Source organism: Pelobates fuscus, chromosome 2 (assembly GCF_036172605.1).
Source record: "Pelobates fuscus isolate aPelFus1 chromosome 2, aPelFus1.pri, whole genome shotgun sequence".
Taxonomy (NCBI): Eukaryota; Metazoa; Chordata; class Amphibia; order Anura; family Pelobatidae; genus Pelobates; species Pelobates fuscus.
Genome location: NC_086318.1, coordinates 262591789 through 262618634, shown reverse-complemented (window position 1 = coordinate 262618634; position 26846 = coordinate 262591789). Strand labels below are relative to the sequence as shown.

Sequence of the window (26846 nt, the reverse complement as noted above, 5' to 3'; positions counted from 1 at the left end):
CTTATTTCCACACTTCGTTCCTTAAGTACTTGTATGTAAATATCGTCAGGCCCCAGAGCTTTGTGTCACGTATTCTGCACATAAAAATGTGATTAATGGCATTTACTGTTCTGACAGGAAAAGTTGTGCCGAGCAAAATTACTGTCCTGACAGGAAAAGTTGTGCCAAGCAGCAATCAATCCACAGGAGGGTTTGTACTGAGCTCATGCAAATAGGAACTTGGTAACTGCCTTTGGGGTCAAAGGCCGGTTACAACCAATCTGATCCACAGGCGGGGTATTTAGGTCCAGTTCTCCTCTTGCTCAGTGTCCTATTGTGGTTTCCCTTTTGGCTGTCCGAGAGCGCATTATTGATTCCGTTTTTTCTGGTTATTTGACTTTGGCATTGATTTTGACTTCCCTGTTTTCTGGCATCCCTGGCTTTTCATTATCGTTGTGTCTCTTTCTGTATCCCTTGACCTCGGCTATTCATGACTGTTCTTTGGTACGTTAGTCCGGCCATTCTAAGGTCCGGTATACATTACCTATCAGTCCTCTGTGTTTACACAATTCTACGTGCTGGATCATACTGTAATCCTGACACTTTGTTTATATTAACTTTTCTTTGGTTCATGCAGCACCTTGTCTTGAATCATCCAATCCCAATTTTTCTGCAGTTTTATTGCAGCAATTATTTGCATATCTCTTGCCATTGGTTCCTTTTTTTATATACACTAAGGAAAATTTGTTTTTTTAAAATGTCTGCCTTTTCCTGGTTTTCATTAAAGGACCACTATAGTGCCAGGAAAACATACTCGTTTTCCTGGCACTATAGTGCCCTGAGGGTGCCCCCACCTTCAGGGCACCCCTCCTGCCGGGCTCTAGGGGGTGTAAGGGGTTAAATTTACCTCTTTTTCCAGCGCCGGGCGGGGGACTCTCCTCCTCCTCCTCCTCCTCCTTCTCGCATGCATTCAGCCAGTCCATAGGAACGCATTCACAGTGCTTTCCTATGGACGCTGGCGTCTTCTCACTGTGAATATCACAGTGAGAAGCGCGGAAGCGCCTCTAGCGGCTGACAATGAGACAGCCACTAGAGAGGCTTGATTAACCCTATTATAAACATAGCAGTTTATGGACGCACCGGCCCTGTCTCCACCACGACAGTCAGGCTTCCTAGTCCAGCACCTATGTTTAGCATCTCATTGTTTGCATGGAAGCACTGAATATTTCCAATGCATCTCAATGATGAGATGCTGATTGGCGCAGCACAGCGTTTTGCTTTGGGAATTAGTTGGATTGGCAGGATCAGCCGTGGCGAGCCTGGCACAGCGTGGGAAAAAATAGTGAGTAAAAAGGATCAGACCGGTTAACTAAACAGACACAATCACTGACAGACACACATACATACACTGACACACTCACTGATTTAACACACTCCCAGGCATACACATACTCGCTGACTGACAGATATTCTCTCATACTCCTAAATTATTTGTATTACTTTATTTTACGTTTACCCAGCTTCCCTACTTTTTGTAGAGCTGGAGTGGCCCTAAGGTGGCCAGTGCTAATGAAAGGGCTGACAAACATCCAGGCACTAGGCCAAAATACCTTGCCTTGGCAGCCAGTCGTCAGGGATTTTTCAAGCCTTGTCTTAGGCACTCATTGAAGCTGGGCTCAAGGATAAGACACTAGACATTTGCATTCATTTTTGTACTAATACAATTTCGTCCGAAAATTGTTTTTTTCATATTCGTTTACTAAAACGTAAACGAAAGCCCTTCAAACAAAAGCCCTTTAAACGAAATCTAAATGAAATGAAAGGGCAAATGCTGAATGCATTACCGTTTTGTTTCGTTTGTTTGAAAGTCTCAGTGCTGCAGGAGAATTAACCCCCACAGCACAGAGAAAATACTGTGCATGCACAACAAAAACAGCAGTACCAGCTCCCACTCATGGTAGGTATGACATTTTATTTTCCAGAGTTCGTTTATTACCCCCCCCTCACTATTATTCGGGTACGGTGAATAATAAAACTGTGATTGGTTGCTTTTCAAATTGAAAGCAACCAATCAGTGTTATGAGTCAAATTACACAGCATGGGAAAATTCCAAAGAACTTTCCCACACTGTGTAAAATGACACAGAGAACTCTGGTTGGATTTCAAGCCAACCAATCAGAGTGCGGTGACAGGTAAATGTAGTGACTTACATAAAATATACAATCTAAAAAAGCTTTATACAAAAATTGTTTTTATATAAAGCTGGTGACGTTATATTGCACTCACAGTAAATTGTTTGCAGGCACGTAACGGTATCTTTGTAAGACGTAGACTTCTATCCTTTTTTTTTTTTTTTTTAAATCCCATTGAACACATGGAAAAGAGAGGGAGAGAAATGCACTTACAAAATGGATCTCTTAGACTTGCATATCACAGTGTTATTTTTCAGACCCAGGATACAAAGACCTCTTTAACTGGATACAGGACAGCAGCTTGAAGTTCAAAAATAAAATCCAACAAACTTATTGGAAGAAAATAAAATGAAAAACAAACACAAAATAAACATTAAGTAGCGACAATAGCAGTCCTCCTCAAACCGGGAAAGGATCCAGTAACCTGCAGTAGCTATCGTTCAATATCACTGCTGAACGTGAATGCTAAACTATTCACGAAGGTCCTATCAACTAGACTGCAGTCCGTTCTGCCGACCTTGATCCAGACAGGGTGTGTCCAAGGGAGAGAGACGCGAGACAGCACGTTAAGACTCTTCGCTATACAACATAATGCAAGGAAAATGCAGAAACGCCTCCTATTACTATCAACTGACGCAGAGAAGGCATTTGACCGTGTAAACTGGTCGTATATGTTTGCCATGTTGAGGAGGATGGGATTGGGAGAGAGATTAGTCACATGCTTTATACAACAACCCGCGCGCCTCACTGAGGGTCAATGGGGCCCTGACGACCGACTTCAAAATCAGCAATGAAACGAGACAGGGCTGCCCCCTCTCTCCGTTGTTGTTCGCTATGTTCCTGGAACCACTACCTCAGCCAATTTGTCTGAACCCCAACATCCGATGTTATGCTTGGCAGGAGGTGGAACATAAGGTTTCAGCATATGCAGGTGACCTCCTTAACTTCGTATCATATCCGCGGATCACGCTGCCTTGCTTTCTCTTGGAATTCAAAAGACTTAGCAGTTTTTCAGGCCTCAAGCTCAATTTGTCGAAATGCAAAGTGTTGAATGTCACACTCCCCCCTGCAGACTACGCAACTTTGAACTCGTTTTTCCCATTACACTGGTGCTTTGGCAAAATTGAGTATCTTCGAATCTGGGTGCCACAGACACATTACATTTATCAATGTAACTTCATACCCTTGCTGAAGAAACTGCTAGCTGACTTGGACAGATGGGTGTACCCACCCGTGCCACGACCAAAATTAATATACTCCCGAGGGTCCTCTACCTTCTCCAAGCCGGCCGCCTTTTTTTTTTCTACGCTGAAAACAGCGGTCATTAGATACGTATGGCGGGGAAGAGATCCCGATTAGTCTGCTTACCGAGGCACAAGGGGGGATTGGCATTGCCCGATTTAAAAAAAAAAAAAAAAAATAAGGCCACAGATCTGCAGCGAATCCTTGAATGGCATTCGGGCACCAAACACAAACAGTGGCTGGCGCTGGATAGGGGTGGTTCGGATACCTCCCTGGAGTGGGGAGCAGAGGGGATTGAACACAGGGACAGTGGAGATCTGGCATCACAAGCACTACGCTCTGGAGGATGATCTGTGACCAACCGCACCTCTCGCCTACACCCATTCACCTACTCCTGGTGAGTAACAACCTTGAACTAGTGAACACCCAGTCACGTACTCCTAGTGAGTAACAACCTTGAACATCGAGAGCCTTTTTCTTTTTAGGGGTGGGGGTGGGAATACATCCCCATCCAGTGGGCTTTACGTGATGGACAATGACGTGATCTGGAATCAAACGGACGCCTTTGGATTCTCTCCGATATCTACAATCGAAACATTATTATTATACGCTTCCATATAAAGAACGGCTATATAGGGAACTCACCTGATTCGAGGACCTCTGCTTGCTGGGCTCCATGCTTGACAAAGCCGTTTCTACGCTTTATCAATACCTGCTAGTCGGGTCTACTTCAGTGAACTACACTTTTTAAAGGCAATGGGAGGGTCTCTTGGACAAGTAGTTCACAACGTCACAATGGGATAAGGTATTACTATGGAAACATAAGAGCAGAGGAAACATCTGTTCCCATTACCATGAGATGAATTATAAATTGATTTCCCTTTGGTATAAAACACCAGCCCTTCTACATAGAATATTCCTTATAGACCTCTCCACGTGCTGGAGGTGTCAGGTGTAGAGAGGGACAATCATTCACATCTGGTGGGAATGTCGAGAAATTCTCCCTTATTAGGAGATGATCAAAGAAGCAGTGACCGACATCTTGGGGAATGCGATTGAATGGTCAGCTGAACTCACTCTATTGCATTTGTCACCAAACCTTGTCTCAGCATATAAGAAATCTTTCTTATCCCACTTACTAAATGCAGCTAAGGCCCTCATCCCGATCTATTGGAAAAAGACCGATATGCCCACCAGGGAGGAATGGCTGCGAAGGGTCGAGCACTTCATACTTCATTAACGTGGAGGGGTTCCAGACACGCAGAGACATGGCAGCCATTGTTCATGTTTGTGGCTCGCGACCTGTGATGGCTTTCAATGTTGCTGGAAGTGGGTGGGGGGCCCCCAGATCCTCGTGAGGAGGTACCGTATCTTCTTCATTACCCAACTGTACTTTACCTTTCTTCACTATTTCTACTGTGTTGCTTGGTAGGCTTACCTCTATGAACCATAGTGCATGGTTTGCAATCATATCCACTAGGGGATATTCCGGTCTCAGACCCAAACTAATCCTGTGATAGATAGGTATAAGTCACAATTAATAAATGCCACGTTACTAATTGCTAATGGTGGGGCTATGAGTCTGCTGTACAATTTTTGCTGAAACTACATACTGAGAGGTCAATCAATGAGTGACTCGTTCTGCTATTAATGCTCTCATTGGAGAGGCCTGCGTGCTTTCTCTTGTAATCCTATTTCCTCATGCTTCATCGAAAACAAAGAAACTGATTCAAAAATTTCAAAATAATATTATGACCATGTAAGATGGAAGATAAAAGGAAATGCAAAGTGCACACACATTATGTACGCTAATTATCATTGAGCTCTAGGAAGAAAATGTGATTGTTACATAACAAAAGGTTTTGATGGTGTGGCATTATAAAGAGGCCTGTGAGCTTTCTCCTGTATCTTTATTTTTATGTACACTTTCTTAAAAGCAAATAAACAAAGATTTAACAAAAATAAATAAAACTTAAGTAAAGTCACTATGTTGTCCTTCCAACCCTATGCGTATCGTCCTTGAAATGGACTTCCTCTGGGGGCATCCAGTCGCAATGTTGTTCTCTGTCTGATTTCTGTTTTAAATATCCTTTTCGCGCCGTCCCTGGCTACCATCAGCCAATCAGGAACGGTGACTAGATGTAAATCACCTTAGTTTCCTTGATTTGAGGCTTTGCGTCCCAAGCCTCATTTTCGTATTGAGTGTTAATGACGTCTTCCGGTTACGCCATGGTCACTTTTGCATTCCAAGAATGCGTTCCAGAAGTTCATAGTCCGTGAATTTACCAGTATTATAGAATCCTCATTCTCACACAGAACGATATGAATAAATAAATAATAAAAGCAAGAACAGAAAAGAGAAAATTAATTACTGTTTTTGTATATAACATTATAAAAGACTTCATTACGGATACTTATAATATTTGTATAAAAATAGGTAAGACAGAGATATATAATATTTTGGAGTGGGATATATAAAAGAAAACTAGAAAAAAAGGGGGGGTGGGATATCATGAATAGATATGACAAAGATTGCAGTATTTAATAGAATAATAGAGAGATCCCATGTTTAAAAAATAAAAAATAAAAAAATACTCGATTATTGCAGTGTTCCAGAAATCCCACTTTAACCCCTTAAGGACCAAACTTCTGGAATAAAAGGGAATCATGACATGTCACACATGTCGTGTCCTTAAAGAACCACTATAGGCACCCAGACCACTTCAGCTCAATGAAGTGGTCTGGGTGCCAGGTCCATCTAGGATTAATTAATGTGATATTCACTTTGAAGTCTCTTGATATTCCTGACAAATAACCGAGAAACTGCTATGTTTACTTTAGGGTTAATCCAGCCTCTAGTGGCTGTCTCATTGACAGCCGCTAGAGGCGCTTCTCACTGTGATTTTCTCACTGTGAGAAGACGCCAGCGTCTGAGAATGCTTTCGCCAGCGTTTGAGAATGCTTTCCTATGGACTGGCTGAATGCGTGCGCTGCTCTTGCCGTGCAAGAGCCTTCAGCCAATGACGTCGGAAGGAGGAGGAGTGTCCCCAGTGCCGAGGGAGCCCGGCGCTGGAGAAAGGTAAGTGTTTAACCCCCTTCCTCCCCCTTCAGCCCAGCGGGATTGGGACCCTGAGAGTGGGGGCGCCCTCAGGGCACTATAGTGCCAGGAAAACAAGTTTGTTTTCCTGGCACTATAATGGTCCTTTAAGTGGTCTAGTGGTCCTACCCACATATTGTATGCCACATCCACAAGTTAATAAATAGACATCGAAAACAGTTTTGCAATTAATATCTTTTATATTAAAACATTTGCCTGTCTGTTTTCTTCTAAAACTTTAAGTTATTTTGAGGTAGAAACTGACAGTTATAGTTAAATGGTGCCTTGAAGCAGAAGAGGCTTTTAAAAGTCTGAAGGAAGCCATCTGTAGCCAACCGGTCTTGGTGACCCCAGATTTTTCCAGGGACTTTATCGTTCAGACAGATGCTTTTGATGTGGGCTTGGGGGCTGTTCTTTCACAGGAATACCAGGGTGAAGAACACCCTGTTTTCTTTTTGAGAAGGAGTTTAAACCCACATAAGATGAACTACTCTATTGTTGAAAAAGTGTGTCTTGCTATTAAGTGGGCATTAGACTCTCTTAAATACTACCTGTAATATCTGGCTGTGTGTTTATTTAGTTGAATAAGTCAAATATATATATTTCTTCTTGGGACACTACCTGTTGGGCAGAAAGTTCCGATTGATAACGGACCATGCACCTCTTACATGGATGTATCAGAACAAAGAAAATAACTCCAGAGTAACTAGATGCTTTTTGAGTTTACAATCTTTTAATTTCACTTTTGAACACAGGGCTGGTCTAAAACAAGGAAATGCTGATGGGCTTTCCAGGGTACACTCTCTGATTTCCATGGTTGCCCAAACCCATACGTATGAGCTGGGGAAGAGGATATGTGAGCGAAAATTGGAATAGTGGTTGAAGGAAGATATATCAGGCCTGCTTTGCTAAACAGCAGCCAGAGATTTTTCAGTTAAATGTCCCAGGGAAAGATGTTAAGTTTGTAAAATACATTGCTGATACTCTGCAAAACACAGTATGGGTCCCTGGGGCAGAACATTTGGAGAGCAGGGTGGGCCAGTGCTCCAACAGCACTAGTTGCTTTGTAACAGACCAGAACTTGGATTTAAAGGACCACTATAGGCACCCAGACCACTTCAGCTGAAGTGGTCTGGGTGCCAGGTCCCTCTAGTTTTAACCCTGCAGCTGAAAACATAGCAGTTTCTCTGAAACTGTTATGTTTCACTGAGGGTTAATCCAGCCTCTAGTGGCTGTCTCTTTGACAGCCGCTAGAGCCACTTCCGCGACCACAGTGAGAAGACGCTGGACGTCCATAGGAAAGCATTGCGAAATGCTTTCCTATGGACTGTTTGAATGTGCCCGCGGCAGGCAGGAGGAGGAGAGAAAGGTAAATGGCTGAAGGGGCTTTAACCCCTTCAGCCCAGTGGGGGGGCCATGAGGGTGGGGGAGACCTATTAACACTATCGAGCCAGGAAAACAAGTTTTTTTTTTTTTTTTTTCTCTTCTTTTTTCTGGCACTATAGGAGTTAGGAGTTCCAGAGATGTGAACTAATTGACACTCACCTGTAGCTGGTCAATTAGCAGGCAGAGCCTGCTGCAGAGAGAGGGAGAAAAAGCCAGCTAGGAGAGCTGAAGAGAGAGAGAGAACAATTGTTTATTGCAAATCTATTTTGATTTTGAAAATTGGTAATTAGGAAAGCCACCCTATTACAGATAGGTATTTCTGTCTAGTAAGAGCAAGGAATTTAGTTTTGTTTGTTTTTATTTAAAGCACCTGTTTTCTCATCAAAAAAGGAAAACTGAACAGGATGTGTCCTGGACTTTGTATACCCTAGAACAGGCATAGGCAACCTTCGGCACTGCAGATGTTTTGGACTACACCTCCCATGATGCTTTGCTAGCATTATGGGTGTAAGAGCATTATGGTGGATGTAGTCCATAACATCTGGAGTGCCGAAGGTTGCCTATCGCTGCCCTAGAAGGATGTGGTTACCGTAAGACGTGTGACAAAATCCTATCTGTAAAACAGGTGGTTTGTTAAAAAAAAAAAAAATAAATATATATATATATATATATATATATATATATATATAATATACAAAAGGAAGGCTTGCACTCATGGTCTGTATAATGAAATATACAATTTTAAAACATGATATAAGTCATCGACGTTTCAGCCATCTATTGTGGTAAACTGTGCTAAACTGATCCTGATGAAAGCCACAATAGATGGCTGAAACGTCGATGACTTATATCATGTTTTAAAATTTTGGAATAAAGAAGATATTTCATTATACAGACCGTGAGTGCAAGCCTTCCTTTTGTATATTCTATTATTATCTTTGACTATGGCTTTGATGCACCCGGCATTATATCAATAAATATACTTGAAAGTGTGTGTGCAGGGCACCAATGGATTCTATATATATATATATATTGTGTGTGTGTATCTCAAAAATAATCTCCAGAGGCAGTTACATATACAGTATGTACATCCTTAGATTCAATTTTATTTTTCCTCTTTCAGAACACCGCCCAGCCTGATCAACTAATGATGCAACAAATGGAACACCTGCAGAGATTGGTGAAAGAACAACATAAATTAATCACGCTCTTTAACTCAGGTATGTATAGTTTTTTTTGTATTTACCATGAAAGCAAAAAAATCCTTGAAATAAAGACCCATAAGGGGGACTTAACCGCAAATGCCCTGGAACTATTTTCGGCATGAAAACTTTGCGGTTCCCGGTCAGTCCACCAGCGGCACTTAGCCGTGATGCTATGGAACCCCTTTTGGGCATGTGACTATGCTTGTGGTCGGCCAAAACTATGACTTCCAGGAATTCTTTTTTTGACAGAGTAGAACAGAAGTAAAGATATAACAGCTTTGTTGTTGTGTTTAGATAGTACATAATACAAATGTGTGCCAGTAACCATGAACAGTACATGAAGTTCAGAACTAAAAGTTAGTCAGCAGGTATGGCATTTGAAACCTTTGCGTTCTTCCATGAGTATAGTATGTGTCAAGATTGCGCAACTCGCAGTGGGTGCACTCTTGAGTGCATATGAGCTTTGAGCGTGTTCGGTCCAACTATTCTATTTGCAATGTAGTGCGGTGGGAGGCTAGTGGGTTGTCAGTCCATTATTTTGGCTGTATTCAACCGATCTGGGTGATTTTTGGATATGTTGTTCACCCAGATCGGGGCTACCAGGGGATTTAACTTTTGTGGAGGTTTTGTATGATTTAAAGGAACTTTTGGGGTTTTATAAAAATGTTTGTTTTTTTCTGTCTGGAGATAATTGAGTTAGTACAGTTCCTGACTCAATTATCTCCCAGGCAGAGGGGAAGGATTGTATGATTATGTATGGGAATGTCCTGTACTTGAACAAATTTTGTCATTGGTCTGTAACTTTGTACTGTAGTCTTCCATCAGGTCCAGGTGGGAGTACCCCTTGCATGGGTATTGTCCTAAAAGGCCAAGTGTGGTCCCATTAAAATCAGTTCAGTTCACTTCACCCTCAACACGCAGCCTTGTCTCTAGATTGTAGGGAACAGCTATACCGGCTATAATCACTAGCTCTTGTAGGAGCTACACAGCTATACCTACTGGAAGCTGGATCCTGGGATTGGGTCCTGGGTGGGTGGAGGACAGCGAGACCCCAGCCAAGCTATGGTGGCTAAGGGGCTACGGTGCTTATGGTGTTTGGTGCGGTGCTTATAGTACTCCAGGCTACTAAGAAGCAGTGATTGGCGGAGACACCCAGTCGGGGTGCCAGGCGGTCCGTCACAGGTATAACATGTTTGAAAAAAACAAAGTTATTTCTAGTGTAAATTTACAATCCTTGTTAAGCATTGTGTGTATAGGTGTGTACTATCCCATGTGCAGTCTGAATAATAGTGAGATTGCCCAATCTGAGGTCACTAAACGCTCTGTGTCTGCCAGAAAGAACGAACTCTGTGTACAGACTATACTGCACTGGCTATATGATACACATACGTATGGATAATGTTATGATCCAATAGTGGACAGAAGAGCAACAATGTTGCTAATAGGTAGACAATTGTAAAGGCAAGGGGAGCCTTAACTAATAGTGTGATTCTATGAGCCTCAGTCAATGAGTGAATGCATAGGATAAAGATTTTGCCAAGTAAAAGTTTCTAAATCTGGTAACACCCTGCTGGATTTGTACACCTCTATCCTGTGCTTTCGAGGGCACCTATCTCTGTAACTAGAGTGACGAGTGTTACCAGACAGCAAATAATTGCACTGAAGAATCAATGCTGATCTGTGCCTTCAAGAGCATCTGGGCTTCAACTATATGCCAAAGACAACAGTCTCTGTTAATAGTAGTAAGTGCCAAAACGAAGTAAATGTATCAACAATCGCTGAGAGGAAGAGGATGACCTGCCCTGCTGCCTCAGATGGTTAGCATCAAAGTTATGTGTGTCGGCACGGCAGTCTGAAAAACCGGAATACACTGGAGCCCCGACGCGCCTTTCGCCGATTGGGCTGCTCATCAGGGGGAAGCTGGGGGGTGTATGTGGTGGAGTGCATATGGAGTATTTTGGCGATTTGTGTTGCTTGGTAGTATGCCTTAAGGTTTGGGAATCCCAAGCCGCCCTTCTCCATTTGGCGCATTAGTAAGGCACGTGGGACTCTAGGGTGTTTCCCTCCCCAGCTGAATCTAATCAGGAGGGATTGTAGTCTTTGTAAGTATGACTGCTGTATGGATATTTGTAGGGAGCGAAAACATTTTTGGATTTTTGGTAGAATCGTCATTTTGATGGCTGCTATGCGGCCTAGCCATGAGAGGAGTTTGTTTTGCCATGAGTGCAATGTTTGTTCCACTTCTTTGAGGAGCTTGACCTAGCTGGCAGCGAATAAGCCTAAATGGTGTTTCGTTAGCTTAACGAACAAGAATGTTAAGTAGTCATCCCTCCAGTCATAGCGGAAGTTGAGCTTATATCGTTCCTCCTCCGCTTTTGACATGTTTATGCACATGGCTTGAGTTTTGGTCAGGTTTATTTGGTAATATGAGTGCTTGCTGTATTCCTGTATTTCTTTGTGGAGGTTGGGGAGTGAAATTGTTGGGTTGGAAAGTGTGAGGAGAATATCGTCCGCGAACAGATTGTGTATTCCATGTGCCCTATGGTTATCCCCTTAATATTTTGGTTACTTCGGATGGCTATCGCTAATGGTTCCAGCGCTAGCACGTATAGTAAGGGAGACAGGGGGCATCCCTGTCTGGTGCCATTAGTTATTGTGAAGGGGGCAGAGCTGAACCCTGAATTTAATACCGTGGCCGATGTGGTGCTGTACAGGGCTCTTACCATGTTTTGGAAGTCTGGTGGGAACCCGTATCTCGTCAGTACTTCATGGAGGAATTGCCAATTGAGTCGGTCAAATGCCTTCTCAGCGTCTAGGGATAGTAACGTGCTCGGCAACTTGGAGCGGTTAAGGTAGTAGAGGATGTCAAGTACTTTCCGGGAGTTGTCTGGGCCCTGTCTACCCTCCACGAATCCCACTTGGTCTGTTGTGATCAAGCTAGGCAGGAGTGTTTTGAGCCTAACCGCGTAGATTCTGGCATATGTTTTGGCATCGGCATTTAGCAGGGAGATAGGTCTAAAATTTGGACAAACCGTCAGTGGTTTTCCTGGTTTGGGCAAGGTTATAATATGTGCCGCTAGGAATTCGGGTGGTAGGGTTTCCTGCTGGGTAGCCAGGTTGAAGGCTTGTGTGATATAAGGGCTTAGTATGTCCTTAAAGGTGGTATAGTACAGGTTAGTGAGGCCATCAGGGCCCAGGGCTTTGCCTTTTGGCATGGACTCGATGATCTGTGTTACCTCTTGGGTAGTAATGGGAGTCGCAAGGCGGGCTATTTGGTGTGTTTGGAGTTTAGGCATGTCGATTCTGCAGAGATACTCTGTGATGGAGCTCTGGGTCGGCTGGGGTACTTGTGGGTTGTCTTTTAGATTATATAGGGAGCTATAGTAAGTTGCAAATTCATTGCAAATTTGTGTGGGTTGGGTCAGTTTCTGTCCCTGGGGGGAGAGCAGGTACGGGATTCTGCTTTGAGCCAGAGTTTTGCTGGCTCTGTTGCCCATGACAAAGGTGGTTGCTTTCAGTTTTTTCAGTGCGTAGCTTGCTTTCTGGAAGTTGGAGGTGTTGATTTGTTTTTGAAAGTCGGTGATCGAGTCTTGCGTGGTCTTGGAGGGGGCGATTTGGTTGGCTCTATGTAGGTCTTGTAACCTTTTTAGGTTCTGTATGTATGAGTGTTGTTGTTGTTTCTTAAGGTGAGATGCCTGTCTTATTAGTATGCCCCTGATAACCGGTTTGTGAGCCATCCAGAGGGTTAGCGGGGTGATATCGGGGGTGTCGTTAGAATGGAAGTATGTATGCATGTCTTGTTGTAGTGTTTGGACAAAGTGATGATCATTGAGGAGTTGGTCATTGAGCCTCCACGGGCCTCTATTTTTGTAGTTGTAATGGTCTGCTATTGTGAGCTCAACCGGGTTGTGGTCAGACCAAGTGGAGTCCCCTATGTCGCATGCCACCACTCGGTTCAGGTGTGCGCTGTGTAGGAGAAAGCCGTCTATCCTTGAGTACGTGTTGTGTACCTGGGAGAAATGTGTGTATTCCCTCTCAGTTGGGTGCAGTGTGCGCCATGCGTCGTATAGACCGTGTGCCTGTAGGAGCTTGGTTAGGGACTTGCATTGCCTGTGGAGTACCTTGGTTCTATGGGACGAGTGCTTCGCTGTTGAGTCTAACGCGGGGTCTTGAAACTGATTAAAATCCTCACAGATGATCATTGTGCCTGTCTGCATTGGAGTTATGAGCTTCATGAGGTTATGGAGGTACCCGCCTTGGTTTGCGTTCGGCATGTAAGTGTTGACTATTGTATATGTAGAACTGTTGATAGTACAGATTAATATTATGTACCTGCTGCGTGGGTCTCTTTTGACTGTTATTTCGTCAAAGGCCAGGTGTCGGCTGATTAGAATGGAAACCCCTTTGCGCTTTGTGGGCGCGGTAGCATGAAACTGGTGCGGGTACATTGCCTTCCCCTGGACTGGACTGGTGGTGGATTGGAAGTGTGTTTCCTACAGGCAAATTATGTCTGCCTGGGTGTTCTTGAGGTCTTTAAGTAGGGTGTGCCTTTTGTGTGGGGTATTCAGACCTCTAACGTTGTGCGTCTAAATCTTCATACAATAGTTTTAGTGGTTGAATGTGCTGTTTTGGAGCTCTTTGTATACCTAGGGATACATAGAGTGTGTAGCTAAGGGGAGGACTAGCCGTGCGACATCGGGACATAAACAACAGTAACTTAAAACAATATGCGAACACCACTATTGAGGTGTTCATGGATGTGAACTTGGAGGTCGTGTGGTTGACCTCCTTGGGTAGGTGGCCGTGTCCGGACGGTCTGGACTCTCTGATAGCCAGAGCTCGGTAACTGCTAACACTGTAAGTCGGTGGAGTCTGCAGGGGGGTTGGTTCTTGTGAAGGGGTTGTAGTCCGTCTTGTTATAGTCGTGGAGTCTGCCCTCTAGGGTATTGCCTGTCGCCCACCTGGCTACGGTCAGACCTCCCACGCTTTGTGCATCGTTGGCACAGGTTTTTTGTATGTGCATAGAATCCTTACACACACATACATATTTACATGTATATACACATCTAAATACCCATATCTTTTTTTTTTTTTTTTTTTTGTGTTTTCCCTTCCCTGACCCGTCTCTCATCGCTATGCGCTTGTACAGGTGAGGCTTTTACTCGAGGGTCTTGTCTGGGGTTCGGGAGAGGAGGGGCAGTCTATGTCTGCCATGAGTCCCCATGGGCATTGTCTCTTACGTGTCTGTCATGGGTCCCCATGGGCATTGTCTCTTTCGTGTCTGTCTTCTGCCAATGCTCTACAAGTCAAGGAGCTATGCCACCTGTATTTCCCCAATACCTGGGCCCGTGGGTGTAATCCCCCATCCCCTAGTCTGTAGGGATTTGGTCCCCTCTCTCCGCCCTCCCAGTCCAATAGGCCCCTTTAAACCAAACCTGTGCCTGTCTTTGAATGTCCCATATTGTTCATTGTGCCGGTCGCTGGGTATTTCGCCTTGACTTTCCATTCCCCGTGGATCTTGTTGCTTTGTGTCGATCCTGTGTTGGAGGTGTTCTCAGATTATCCCCAGGTTTGCAGAAGCTCTGCACCCTCTTGGTTAGAGGTGATCACATGTATCTTGCCCTCTTTGTGGATCAGGAGATTCACCTGGTATCCCCAGCGGTATTAAATGGTGTGTTGGCGGAGGGTCTCCGTAACATTTCGGTAAGATTTTCGTCTCCGCAGGGTTTCCGCTGAGAGGTCTGCAAATATCAGGACATCTTTAAATTTCTCCTTTCCATTCTTGCCGGTCTGGTTAGCTTTGAGGATCTGTTCTTTCACGTGGAAATAGTGGATCCTCATCAGGACATCTTGTAGAGTGGAAGTAGGTATGTGAGCAGGCCTCTCCACTCTGTGGATTCTGTCCAGGATCAGCATATTTGTCGGGATGTCTGGCAGCATGGAGTGGAAGAACTCAGTGGCATAGGCTGTGAGCTCTGTTTGGGGAACTTCCTCTGGTATGCCGCGCAGCCGCAAGTTGTTGCTGCGCGAGTGGTCCTCCATTTCCATAAGTTTGTACTCACAGGGTTCCATTTTGCTTTCTAGCTCCTCCATCTTGTCAGCCATAGAGTCGTGGACCGCAGTGAATTCCTCCATTCTGTTTTCTAGGTGTGAGGTGCGGTTACCTATTTCAGCTATATATTTCCGTAAGTCTGCCGCTGCTGACTGTACTGTCACCTGCATTTTGTGTGTATTAGTAGGTGACCCTGGTATTTGTGGGTATGATTATAATGCTTAATATTATCCTTTTTGCGAGCTTGGCAGTCGGAGCTCTCTCACTCTGCGACCATCCGGTTCAGCTTTCGGTCACACCCTGGGAATCAGGTGTTTAAATGACACCTTTGTGTAACAACTGGTACAAGCACCAACTAGAAAGGATGCTTTCTGGATCTTGTTATAACAAACAATTTTGACCAACATTCAGGTAGGGGAGCATTTGGGAAATAGTGATCACAATATGGTAATTTTTTTAATAAACTCAAAGCAAAAGCACGTGGGGTATACTAAAACGTATAATTGTAAAAAAGCCAATTTTAATAAGATTAGGGCAGCTCTACAACATTGACTGGCATAAACTCCTTAGTGAAAAAAACACGGATAAATGGAAACTCTTCAAACAAATATTAGAAAGGTACATTTCTCAGTATGTACCATTGGGTAGTAAATATAAAAGAAACAAATTGAAACCAATGTGGCTTAGTAGAGAAGTAAAACAAGAGATTAAAAATAAGAGAAGGACATTTAAATCTGACAAATCAGAGACATCTAATAGAAGATATAAAGAAGCCAATAATGGTTGCAAATAGGCAATTAAAGTGGCTAAACTAGAAAATGAGAAATTGATGGCAAAAGAATGCAAAACCAACCCCCACATTTTTTTCAAGTACATCCATTCTAAAAAAAACAAAAAATGAGTGTAGGTACACTGGAAAAAGAGATGAGTCTGTTAGCTAATGAAGACCAGAAAAAGGCAGACATTTTAAATAACTGTATTTAATTTTTCAAGATTCTTTTGTTTCAGGTATTGTACCGGATTGGAGGAAGGCAGATGTTGTTCCTATATTTAAAAAAGGGTTCAAAATCCTTGCCTGGAAATTATAGAACTGTGAGCTTAACTTCTGTGACTGGGAAAATATTTGAAGGGCTATTAAGGGATAATATTCAGGAATTCACTGGGACGAACTTTATTAGCAATAATCAACATGGTTTTATGAAACATAGGTCATGTCAAACTTCCCTAATTGCATTCTACGAAGAAGTAAGTAGAAGTATAGATCAGGGTGTTGCAGTGGATATGATCCACTTGGATTTTGCCAAGACATTTGATATGGTTCTTCACAATAGGTTAGTCTTCAAACTGAAAGAAATTGGTCTAGATCAAGGTTTCCCAATTAATTTTTTCCTAGTAACGCTTTGACATGGTATAGCAAAACTTTGGAACCCCAACAAAAAAAATGTGCGCCGTAGAGTAGCGCAGCGAAAACCTTTAAATGAGCAGAGTGTAATGTTCTCTTTTACTGGCAAATTCTTTTTATATCTGGTTTAATTGCTGACAGTTGTATTTGCATGTCTGCAGTTGCGTCAAGACGATTTTGATTTTTTTTGTTGCAGAGTAGAGCGAGAATCCAGTTTCACATAAGTATGTGCTGGCGAATGGCAATAGAACTTTGATTGTCCGCTTGAACAATTCTGGGTATTCTTCGCGTAGATCACCCCAATAAGCAATAAGAGCAACTTCTTTAAATTTTTGGCTTAGTTCACTGTCAGAAGTTATATCAATCAGATTCTCAAAATCTACATAAAAATAAATGTCTGGCTTGTCTTTTATGAATGAATTTCAAACCCACTCATTATTGTTTTCATTTAAGAATGGAAAATACTGATTAATAGATGTGATTAAATTGCAAAGATGGTCTATAATTTTATTGTAAAGTTCATCTTCTTCAAGTTCAATTTCTGATTCTTCAAGAAAATCCTTAAGTTTTGGCAAAGAGTTCAAATTATTTTGCTCTACAGATGTGGTCCAAAACTGCCGCTTACGGGACAGTGAAAATATTTTATTTTTCTTTATAAATATTAGTGGGTTTTCCTTGGAGTGATAAACATACGTCATTTAATTTTGTGAATATGTCTGCAAGATATGCTACTTTGGATAACCACAGAGTGTTTGTTAATCGATCAGATAATCCAAATGTATGATCCTGGATATATGCAAACAACTCGCAATTCAAACATTCTAACAAGGACTTTACCTCGTGATAGCCAACAGACTTCTGAATGCAAAAGCAGAGAAGAGTGGTGACTACCCATATCTTCACATATTATTTGAAATAGTCGGGACTGTAATGGTCGACTTTTTATAAAATTAATAATCTGGACTGATTCGTCTAACACCGTTTTAAGTGAGATTTAATTATTTCTAGCTACCACTGCATGTCTATGAAGAACACATTAAGACTGGTGCTGTTTTTTGCTACATTTCTTATGCGTGTCAAGCGCCTGCCACTTTCCCAACCATTGCTTTGGCACCATCACTGCACACATCTACACATTTGTCCCAATTTATACTGTGTGTGTCTGTGAGCTTCTGGATACAGTTAACGATGTTCTCACCAGTGGTATTATTTTTCAAAGTTTCAAACACAGAAGCAAGTCTGCCTCAATCTGTTTGTCAAAATTCTATCTAACAAAAACCAACAAAACTGAAAGTCCTGCAACATCTGTGGACTCTTCTAATTGCAGTGAGTACCCATCACATTGATGCAGTCGAGAAATTAGTTCAGTATGGATGTCATCAGCAAGATCATGAATACAGCGCAAAACTGTGTTGTTGGAAAGTGGCACAGCTTATATTTTTTTTACTCAACTTCTCACTTAAAATACATGACACTATTTATTTTGCACATGGTTTTATTAGTGATTCCCCAATTGTGTGTGCTTCTCCTGCAAGTGCTATGCGGTAACTCACTCTGTAAGAAGCCTCTGCCTTTTTCATTAGCATTTTGAAATTTTTTGCTCATTGTAATGGAACTCCCTGTACCAAATGGGGAATTGGCTCTAGTCCTTACAAGGACTTTCCCCATTGAATCCCATACAAGCTGGGACATTAGACACAGGAGTAAATCTTCTTTCCCTCCAATAACAGGACGACACACAGTTTTGGAGTGTAGGCTGGAATAGCATTTTAATGGCGGCACACTGGCCTTTTATGCAAGTTTCCCAACAAGGGTGACACCCAGGTGGACCTTGTTGGGCACAGGGACACAAAGTGAATAAACCAATAAAAACAGAGACACACCCATACACAAACCATAGAATCCCTCCTCTGTGCTTGGGAGATAATTGAATCAGGAACTGTACTAATCTAACCCACTTATCTCCAAGCACAGAAAAACATAAAATTTTATGAAACCCCAAAAAGTAACTTTAAAAACACATAAAACCCCATACACATTACATCCCCTGATAGCCCTGATCTTGGTGAACAACCTATCCAAAAATCACCCAGATCGGTTCAGGGGTTCAGGAATTTCCTGGAAGTCATAGTTTTGACCGACCGCAAGCATGGCCCCATGCCCAAAACAGTTCCACAAAAACAGGACTTGCGGTCTTTCTAGTTCGGTAGTTTGAAAATGAACAAACTACCGAACAGAGTCAGTAGTCATACCCTGGAGCTTGTTCCCTTCATCCAGACGAATGATCTCATCGAACAGTGCCATTCTAAGTTGAATAAAATCTAACGCAGGCGATGATTTAAGTCCAGTGTTTGGCAGTTTCTGTATCCGATTTTAGTTCCAGGAGATTCATGCCCAAACACCGCTGCCTCTGTTCATGCGAACAAGATGGCCACCACCTCGTGGTTGTCTATAGGAATTGCGGCCACCCAGACGAACAATTAGAACACTGCGTGAGAAACGTTCCAAGTTGTTAATAGGTGTTAACAAGCTCCAGAATGGTCTCTGTTCGTGTGGTTGTTCAGTAAACCAACCATATAATCCCAATTGCACGAACAGAGACTTTTACATTATTTGTTCACAGGGTCCATAGTCTGTGGGCAGGAGGCTGGCAAGCAGTTTGTCACACTCATAATTTGTTTTCTCTTCTGATACTCCTTTAGCTTTCGCTTAAAAAAGTCAATGTCTTTATCTTCCCTGCTTTAACCAACTTTCCAAATTCATGGTTGTTTATTGGTTTAAAAAAAAAAAAAAAAAAAAAACACTTTGAAAAAATACAGATTTCACAACCTGACTGAAAAGGATGCTGATTTTGATAACGCTCTTAAAAAGAACTGAACGTATGCAGGATTTTTGAGTTAAACTTGGAGCAAAAAGATTTGAACACTTTGAAAAATACAGTTAACAGTTTATGGCCCCTGCCAGAGCCTTTCAATGCCCCTACCTGCCAGAGCTTTGTTTCCCTACCTAACAGAGCTTTCTGTTTCCCTACCTAACAGAGCTTTATATCAGCTCCACTCTCTATCACAAGTGATAGAAAATAGCTGACTGCTGGGCGGGCTGGCTGACGGCTGGGTGGGATCTCACGGATGAGCTAAGTCTAAGAGGCGGGCGCTGACGGCAAGATGGGCTGATGGCAGGGCGGGCTTAAAACAGCGCGATCTCTGCTGTTTCCGACACTCCGGGAACAGCACGTATCGGCGGCCATGTTGGATGTGGCAAAATGCTGCGGAACCCCACTTGGGAAACGCTGGTCTAGATGAATATTCTTGTTCTTGGGTAGAACATTGGCTTAATGATAGAGTACAACAAGTTGTCATTAATGGTAAATTTTCAGGCTGGACAAAAGTGGTGAATGGTGTCCCTCAGGGTTCTGTTTTGGGACCGCTTCTATTTAACATATTTATAAATGATCTTGAAATAGGCATTGAAAGCCATGTTTTAGTGTTTGCAGATGACACAAAACTTTGTAAAGTAAAATGTGAGCAGGATACTACTTTGCTGCAGAGGGATTTGGATAAATTGGGGGGACTGGGCACTAAAATGGCAGATAAAATTTAATGTAGAGAAATGCAAAGTTATGCACTTCGGGGTCAAGAATGCATAAGCAACTTACACCCTAAATGGTAGTGCATTGGGGATAACCACACACGAGAAGGATTTGGGAATTGTTTTAGACAACAAATAAGGCAACAATATGCCATGTCAATCTGCAGTTGCTAAAGCCAGTAAGGTTTTGTCATGTATAAATAGGGGCATAAATTCTCAGGATGAAAATATAATTTTGCCTCTTTATAAATCGCTGGTAAGACCACACCTTGAATATGCTGTGCAACTTTGGGCACCTGTTCTAAAGAAGGATATCATGGCACTAGAAAAAGTGCAGAAACGAGGTACAAAATTGATCAAAGGAATGGAGCATTTTTTATTTATTTTTTCTACATTCTTTATTTTTTTGTGTGCAAGATTTCACAAATGAGCCGTGGTGCCACAATAGCAGTCACGTGCACAATTTCAACACACATTTCACATATGGCACATTTAATGTCTGCACAATTTTTATAATGATGATGGTAGAGGGATGGTTAAGCATGTGGTGCTTCCACTATATTCGTCACTAGCATTGTCAGTTTTAACAATTGGAGCATAAACACAGGTATACTTGAGATTACGATTTGTTTCACTGAGGTTTGCATGGCATATAGTTAAACGTATACAGGTTCTAATCATATGATTGTACGTTCTCTAGTATGTCGTTTGGGTGAAGTGGTTTAACTCTGGCTTGGTCTGCCTCGGGCGCCACCATGGAGTGTGTGGAGTTCAGTGGTGTTAGTCTGCCTTCACTCCTCCGGACAGGTCTGGGGTGTGCTTGGTTAGTATCAGGTGAGTTTGTCAGGGCTTGTGTGTATTGTAGTTGTCTGCGGTAGTGTGTGTCTGCCTTGAGTAGTGTCTTGGTTTGCGTAGGGAGAATTCCCTTGTTTCCCTCTTTGTCTTTCGACATGCGGCTACTTGCCGGTGTTTGTTGCAACTTAGGGTAGGTTGCTGGTTTGTCCTGGGAGCTTGTGCGGACTGCTAGCCGGTTCTTCCATTCGATGGTCCCTGCAGGACTCGGTGGGTCATTCTTTATTTGCCCATGTGGTTGCAGGCTGTCCGCCATTTTGGAGCGCTCCGTCCGGGTTGTACTCTGCGGCCCTGTCTGCGTTTGGGCTCGGCAGACATCATTGGTGGTCGCCCGTGGGGACTGGGATAATGCCCACTGGTCCAAAGGGGGGGGGGGATCGCAGGACGCCGTTCGGAGACCCGGGGGAGCGGCCGTCTCTCCCAGGCTCAAGCTCTAGTAGGCCCCAGGCCTTGGTCGGGTTACTCCGGTGCCGCACCATATTATGAGTGGTATCATCTTGTGTGTCCCCATCTTGTGGGCAGTTTGGGTGCCAGTTTAGGTTGGTGGCTGCTTGTGGCACTGAGTTGCTGAGTTGGCTCCGATTCTCTGGCCCAGATCCTGGAGCTCAGACGAGACACGTCTGATCTGTTCAGCGGTCAGGCTCCGCCCCCTGGAATGGAGCATTTTAGTTACGAAGAAAGGTTAACATTTTTAAATCTCTTTAGTTTGGAAAAACGGCGCCTCAAAGGGGATATGATAACATTATACAAATATATTCGGGTCTTGTACAAACTATTATCTGGAAATCTATTCATAAACAGGGTTATACATAGGACACAAGGTCACGCATTTAGGCTGGAAGAAAGGAGATTTCATCTAAGGCAAAGCAAAGGTTTTTTTTTTTTGGTGTTTTTTTACATTAAGATCAATAAGGATATGGAATTCTCTGCATGAAGAGGTGGTTTGATCAGAGTCCATACATGTGTTTAAACTGCAATTTGATGAATACTTCCAAATACATAACATACATGGATATAATTTCTAATTAGTGGGGTAATAGCTGCTTGATCCAAGGAGACATCTGACTTTTGGGGTCAAGAAGGAATTTTTTCCTAGTTTGTTGCAAAATTGGAAGCGCTTCATACTAGGTTTTTTGCCTTCTTTTGGATCAACCACAAAAATGAATGTGAGGAAGGCTGAACTTGATGGACGCAAGTCTATTTTCAGCTATGTAACTATGTAAGATAGGCCGATGTCTAGAGCAGTTGGCTTGCCCTCTTTCGGTATGATTGTCACCACCGTGACCAGGGAGTCCGTTGGGAAGTGCCCTCCTGTAGGGATAGAATTAATTCCCTTCAGGAGCTTGGGCAGGAGGATATCTCGAAACATGCGTAAATATGCCAATAGGAGTCCATCCGGTCTCAGGGCCTGATGAGTTTTAGTTAACTTTAGTTCCTCATTCAGTTCTTCAATGGTCAATGGCTGCTCCTATTCCTTGTCTGACAGTGTCCTAGCAACGTTTTGATCTAGGAAATCTGTGATCATGCAGCGCCGCTGGTGTGTGGCCTCTCCTTGACGGGATTGGGCTAGATTATACAGTTCTGTGTAGTGTGATTTGAAATGCTTGTAGGATACCTTCAGGCAGCCTAGTCTCTCCCTTACCGTGTGGCCTGATTTTTGTGGATATGACACAATCACCGCCTGTCTCGCAGTTGTCTAGCCAGTAATTTCCAAGTCTTATTGGAATGTTCAAAGAAGAACCTAGTGGACTTCCTAAGTATAAGTAAGAGGCCTTGCTCTAGGAGGCCTCTTAATTGCCTACGTGTGTCTCTCCGTTGGAGAAACTTTTATGGTCTGCTAGTGTTTTGTTTGTGTTTTCAAGGTCGGTAATTTTGCGGATCAAGGAAGACATACGCCTGGCTTGAGTCTTCTTGCGGTGTGTGCAAATTTTGATGTTGTGCCCCGTGATCATTCAACTTCCACTGACGCTCCCTTGGTTTATATAAGGGGGGAGCGCATTGTAAGTGATGCTGTTGAGTGGTCAGAGCCAGCCATGATCCCTATGTCTGAGTGAATGAGAAGGGGCAGGAATTCTTATGCCAGAAAGATGTAGTCAATGTGCCTATAATGTTTGTGCATTGCTAAATAGAAAGTGAACTCCCGGTCCTTGGGGTGACCACCCTCCAGCAGTCTACCAGCCCCAGTCGTTTCAGAGACTGCCTTGCCAAGTGGATGTGTCGTTGGGTAAGAGAGCTTACTCCACTAGAGGAGTCTTGCCGTGGTACCAGGGGTAGATTAATGTCGCCTGCAATCAGAAGGAGCCCTCCTCTGAAAATTTCTAGCTGAATCCACCATATGCAGGATCGGCATTTTAATTCTACCATTTGCTGGCTTGCTCTATGGACAGGGCAAGTGGGGGAGCCAACCCTCATGCACGCATGAGAGCCGTAATGTACTAGCTGTCACATATATATCTCTAGTTGCCTGGCTTCCAGAAACTCCTGTGGAAATTACTGTATCGTAGTGCATACGTTAAAGAATATTTATATCTAGTTAGCACAATGAAGACCCAGCAATATTTCCACAGTTTAAAAAGGGTCTTTTTGAAGCGTTACAAATTCCTGTCAAGGGGTCAAAACCAGAGCCGGATTAACATAAGGGCTGATGGATGCAGCTCCAGGCCCATGCCTATGGAATAGGCCCATTGATTGAGTAAAAAAACTATAGGGGGAAAAAAAACCCAAAACTTCACATACTCATGCTTAATTATGGAAACTTAAGAGGGATGTAGGGGAAGAAAACTGGTGTGGACTGGTTGACAATGAAATTAGTTATGTAAAGCTGACTTTGCGCACTAGGCAAATGCTTTTGCTGCTTCAGTCTCTCTAACTCTGTGGCAAGTTCCCTTTCTTCTACACTCACTACATCAACTTATTCTCTGTCCCAGACCTTATAAGAGGAGCTTCTGCCTGCTAGTAAGAAGGTTAGAAGAGGAGTGGACCCGCAAGTGCTTAGAAAACGTAGAGCTAGTGCATCATTAGATGCATACATGCCAAGCTCAGGGTGCTGTCTCCATAGTATACACTTGGTTGATCATCCTGCATGATTGGCAGGCAGTCTAATACGCATTCACACCAGGCTGACCATTGAATTCTTTGTGCAGACATGCCCACTTTTTATGCATGTTTGTCCCTTTGAGCGGTTCTGGTTATGCGATTCATGTCATAGGCCCACCCTTTAGGTGACACTATGAAGCTATAGCTAGGGGCAGCAGAAAGTCTCTTATGATGGAAGAATGGCACCTTGTGTACTACCACAGTTATCATGAAGACTAAATAACTAAAAACAGTTTAGCTGGGTCATTGGTTCTTAATTGCTGTCACATTGTGTTGTTTTTAGCAGTCAACAAATAACTAAATGAAAAAAAGTTACCTGCGCTCTCTCCTTAATACCTATGTATATTTAAACAAATGGAGGTCATTTAGTTACTCCAATAGCCACTGGAGGGAGTGCCCGCCTGCCAACTTCAAGGCAGACCTCCCTAGACGGGTCCTACTCTACACCTTGCTTCCTTGAGCTTCTGGCAAAGATAGGGTCAGAGTAGGACCCGTCTAGGGATATCTGCCTTGACGATGGCAGGCGGGCATTCTCTCCAGTGGCCATTGGAGTAACTAAATTACCTCCATTTGTTTAAATAAACATTGGGATTAAGGAGAGAGCGCAGGTAATTTATTTTTCCTTTGGTTTTTACTATATGTATTGGAGCTGATGTGTACTGTGGTCATTGCTGCCACCCAGAAGTGATGGGAGCGAGCGCAGGACTTTTCTTTTTATATTTGTATTCACTTTTTGTATCACACAGCTAGGTTACAATTCTGCCGCCCATCCCATGTGTTCCCTATTAAGGGTTAATAAGTATATAGGGGTGTATATAAAAAATACCCCTTTCTGTCTCATTAGAGATATCTTTGCCAAAAGCTCAAGGAAGCCAGGTGAAGGGTCAGAGTAGGACCCGTCTAGGGGGGTCTGCCTTGACATTGGCAGGCGGGCATTCCCTCCAGTGGCCATTGGAGTAACTACATGACCTCCATTTGTCTAAATATACATAGGGATTAAAGAGAGAGTGCGGGTAACTTTTTTCCCTTTGGTTTTTACTATATGTATTGGAGCTGATGTGGTCATTGCTGCCGCCCAGGAGTGATGGGAGTGAGCGCAGGACTTTTCTTTTTGGAAATGGCTAAATTAACTATTTTATCTACATATTCAGTATGTGTATAATGTTGTTGTTATTTAAACTGACTGTAATAAGAATTAAAGGCAGATACCATTTTGGTTATTGCTGGATTGCAACATTGCTATTTCTGTTTCCATAGGGTTGACTTTTCCACAAGGAATAAAATCAGCTCTTGCTTCAGTGATGCCAGCTGCAATGCCTGCACTCCTGCCTACTCAAGAAACATCAGAGAATATGTCCCCATGGCTGCCAAAAGAAGGAATTGCACAGCCTGTCTCTATAGCAGCTCAACTTCCAGAAGTGAATACATCTACCATATTTGCCACACAATGCTCAAGAGTGCCAAGTAGTCCCCAAGAAACTGTTACAAGTTAGTACGTTTGTATGTAGGCAAATAGAACATATTCATAATTGTATTTTCCATCCACCAGAGGCTCGATGGTCGGTGCACCTTCACTAATACTTGGATTTTGTATTCCAGATAAGGGTATGTTTTTCTTACAAAATGTGTGTGGATCACTTTTCAACAGCTGTTTAAACTTTCTATTTAAGTTCATTATTCATTAAATTGGAGTGTGTAGGGAGTGGGTAAGCAGTCCATAATAGATCACTATAAACATAAAAACCATTACATCTTACAGGAACACTCCCACACCCTGTGCACTGCCGTATGAGGAAAGTTCAGCTAGGTAGCCATTGATAGGCTTTGAGGATCAGCTGGCAGTCATAGCTTATCACTGGACTCCCATAAAAATAAATAGTAAGTACTATTCTTCATAGGGGAAGATAGCCTAGAGGTCTAGGTGCCATTGGCCAGAATCCAACTTTAAACATTAAACTGTTGCTCAACAACAGTAAGGTAAGGTGGCACCCACAAACTTGTGCCACATAACCTAAATGAGCTTAGGGATGGGAGTGTCCCTTTTATGTTCTGGCTGTGGTGTATAGGTGATGTACCTTTTCTTTGGCAATGTAAAACTTGACAATATCTAATAAATTATAATATTTATATTTGTCAGAGAACACACATCATGCTAACAATTTTAAGTACTTCTTTTTGAACACTCATTAAACACTGGATTCAGTGCTTTTCTGTTAGAAGCATCAGATTGGTAGAGTGAAGCATTAAATTGGACTGAGATCAAAGATGATATTCTCAGAGGAGACAGAATAGTTGCGAAGAGGAGATTGTCCAGGCGATAAAATAAAAATAAGTACAATAGCTTTTTTTTTTTAAAGGGGGGCCATAATCCAAAACCATACACACCTTAAAAGGACACTCCAGTACTCTGACCAGTTACAACTCAATTACATTTGATATAATTAGCCCAATAATCAGTGTTTTATTTTCACATTTAAATCTTTACTTTCTCAAAAGAAAGTCTTTGCAGCTTGCCCTCTATATTTAGTCCTGCTCTCTGTTTGCTGAGTGCATGTTCAGTCAGTTGTGTGAGTTGAGCTGATGAACTCTTCTTATTTGTACACTTTCCCCTTGGCACAGTTTTGAAATACACAGGGGCAGACTACTTGAAATGTACACAACACTTGAACATAGTTAAGACACAAACTAGTTCCACGATTGGAATTAGATGGACTACATACAAAACAAAACATGCATAAGCCAAGAGGAGGAAGAA

The 26846-nt window shown here is 42.8% G+C and overlaps 1 protein-coding gene across 1 annotated transcript in view; it reads left to right on the top strand.

The window, feature by feature from the left end:
- LOC134586288 (centromere protein J-like) overlaps positions 1-26846 on the top strand; it is a 132672-nt gene that overhangs the window by 10378 nt on the left and 95448 nt on the right. The window contains exons 2-3 of the mRNA XM_063441773.1: positions 9020-9116; positions 25349-25579. Of these exons, the coding sequence (XP_063297843.1) occupies positions 9020-9116; positions 25349-25579 (328 nt within the window). The remainder of the gene's footprint in view (positions 1-9019; positions 9117-25348; positions 25580-26846) is intronic.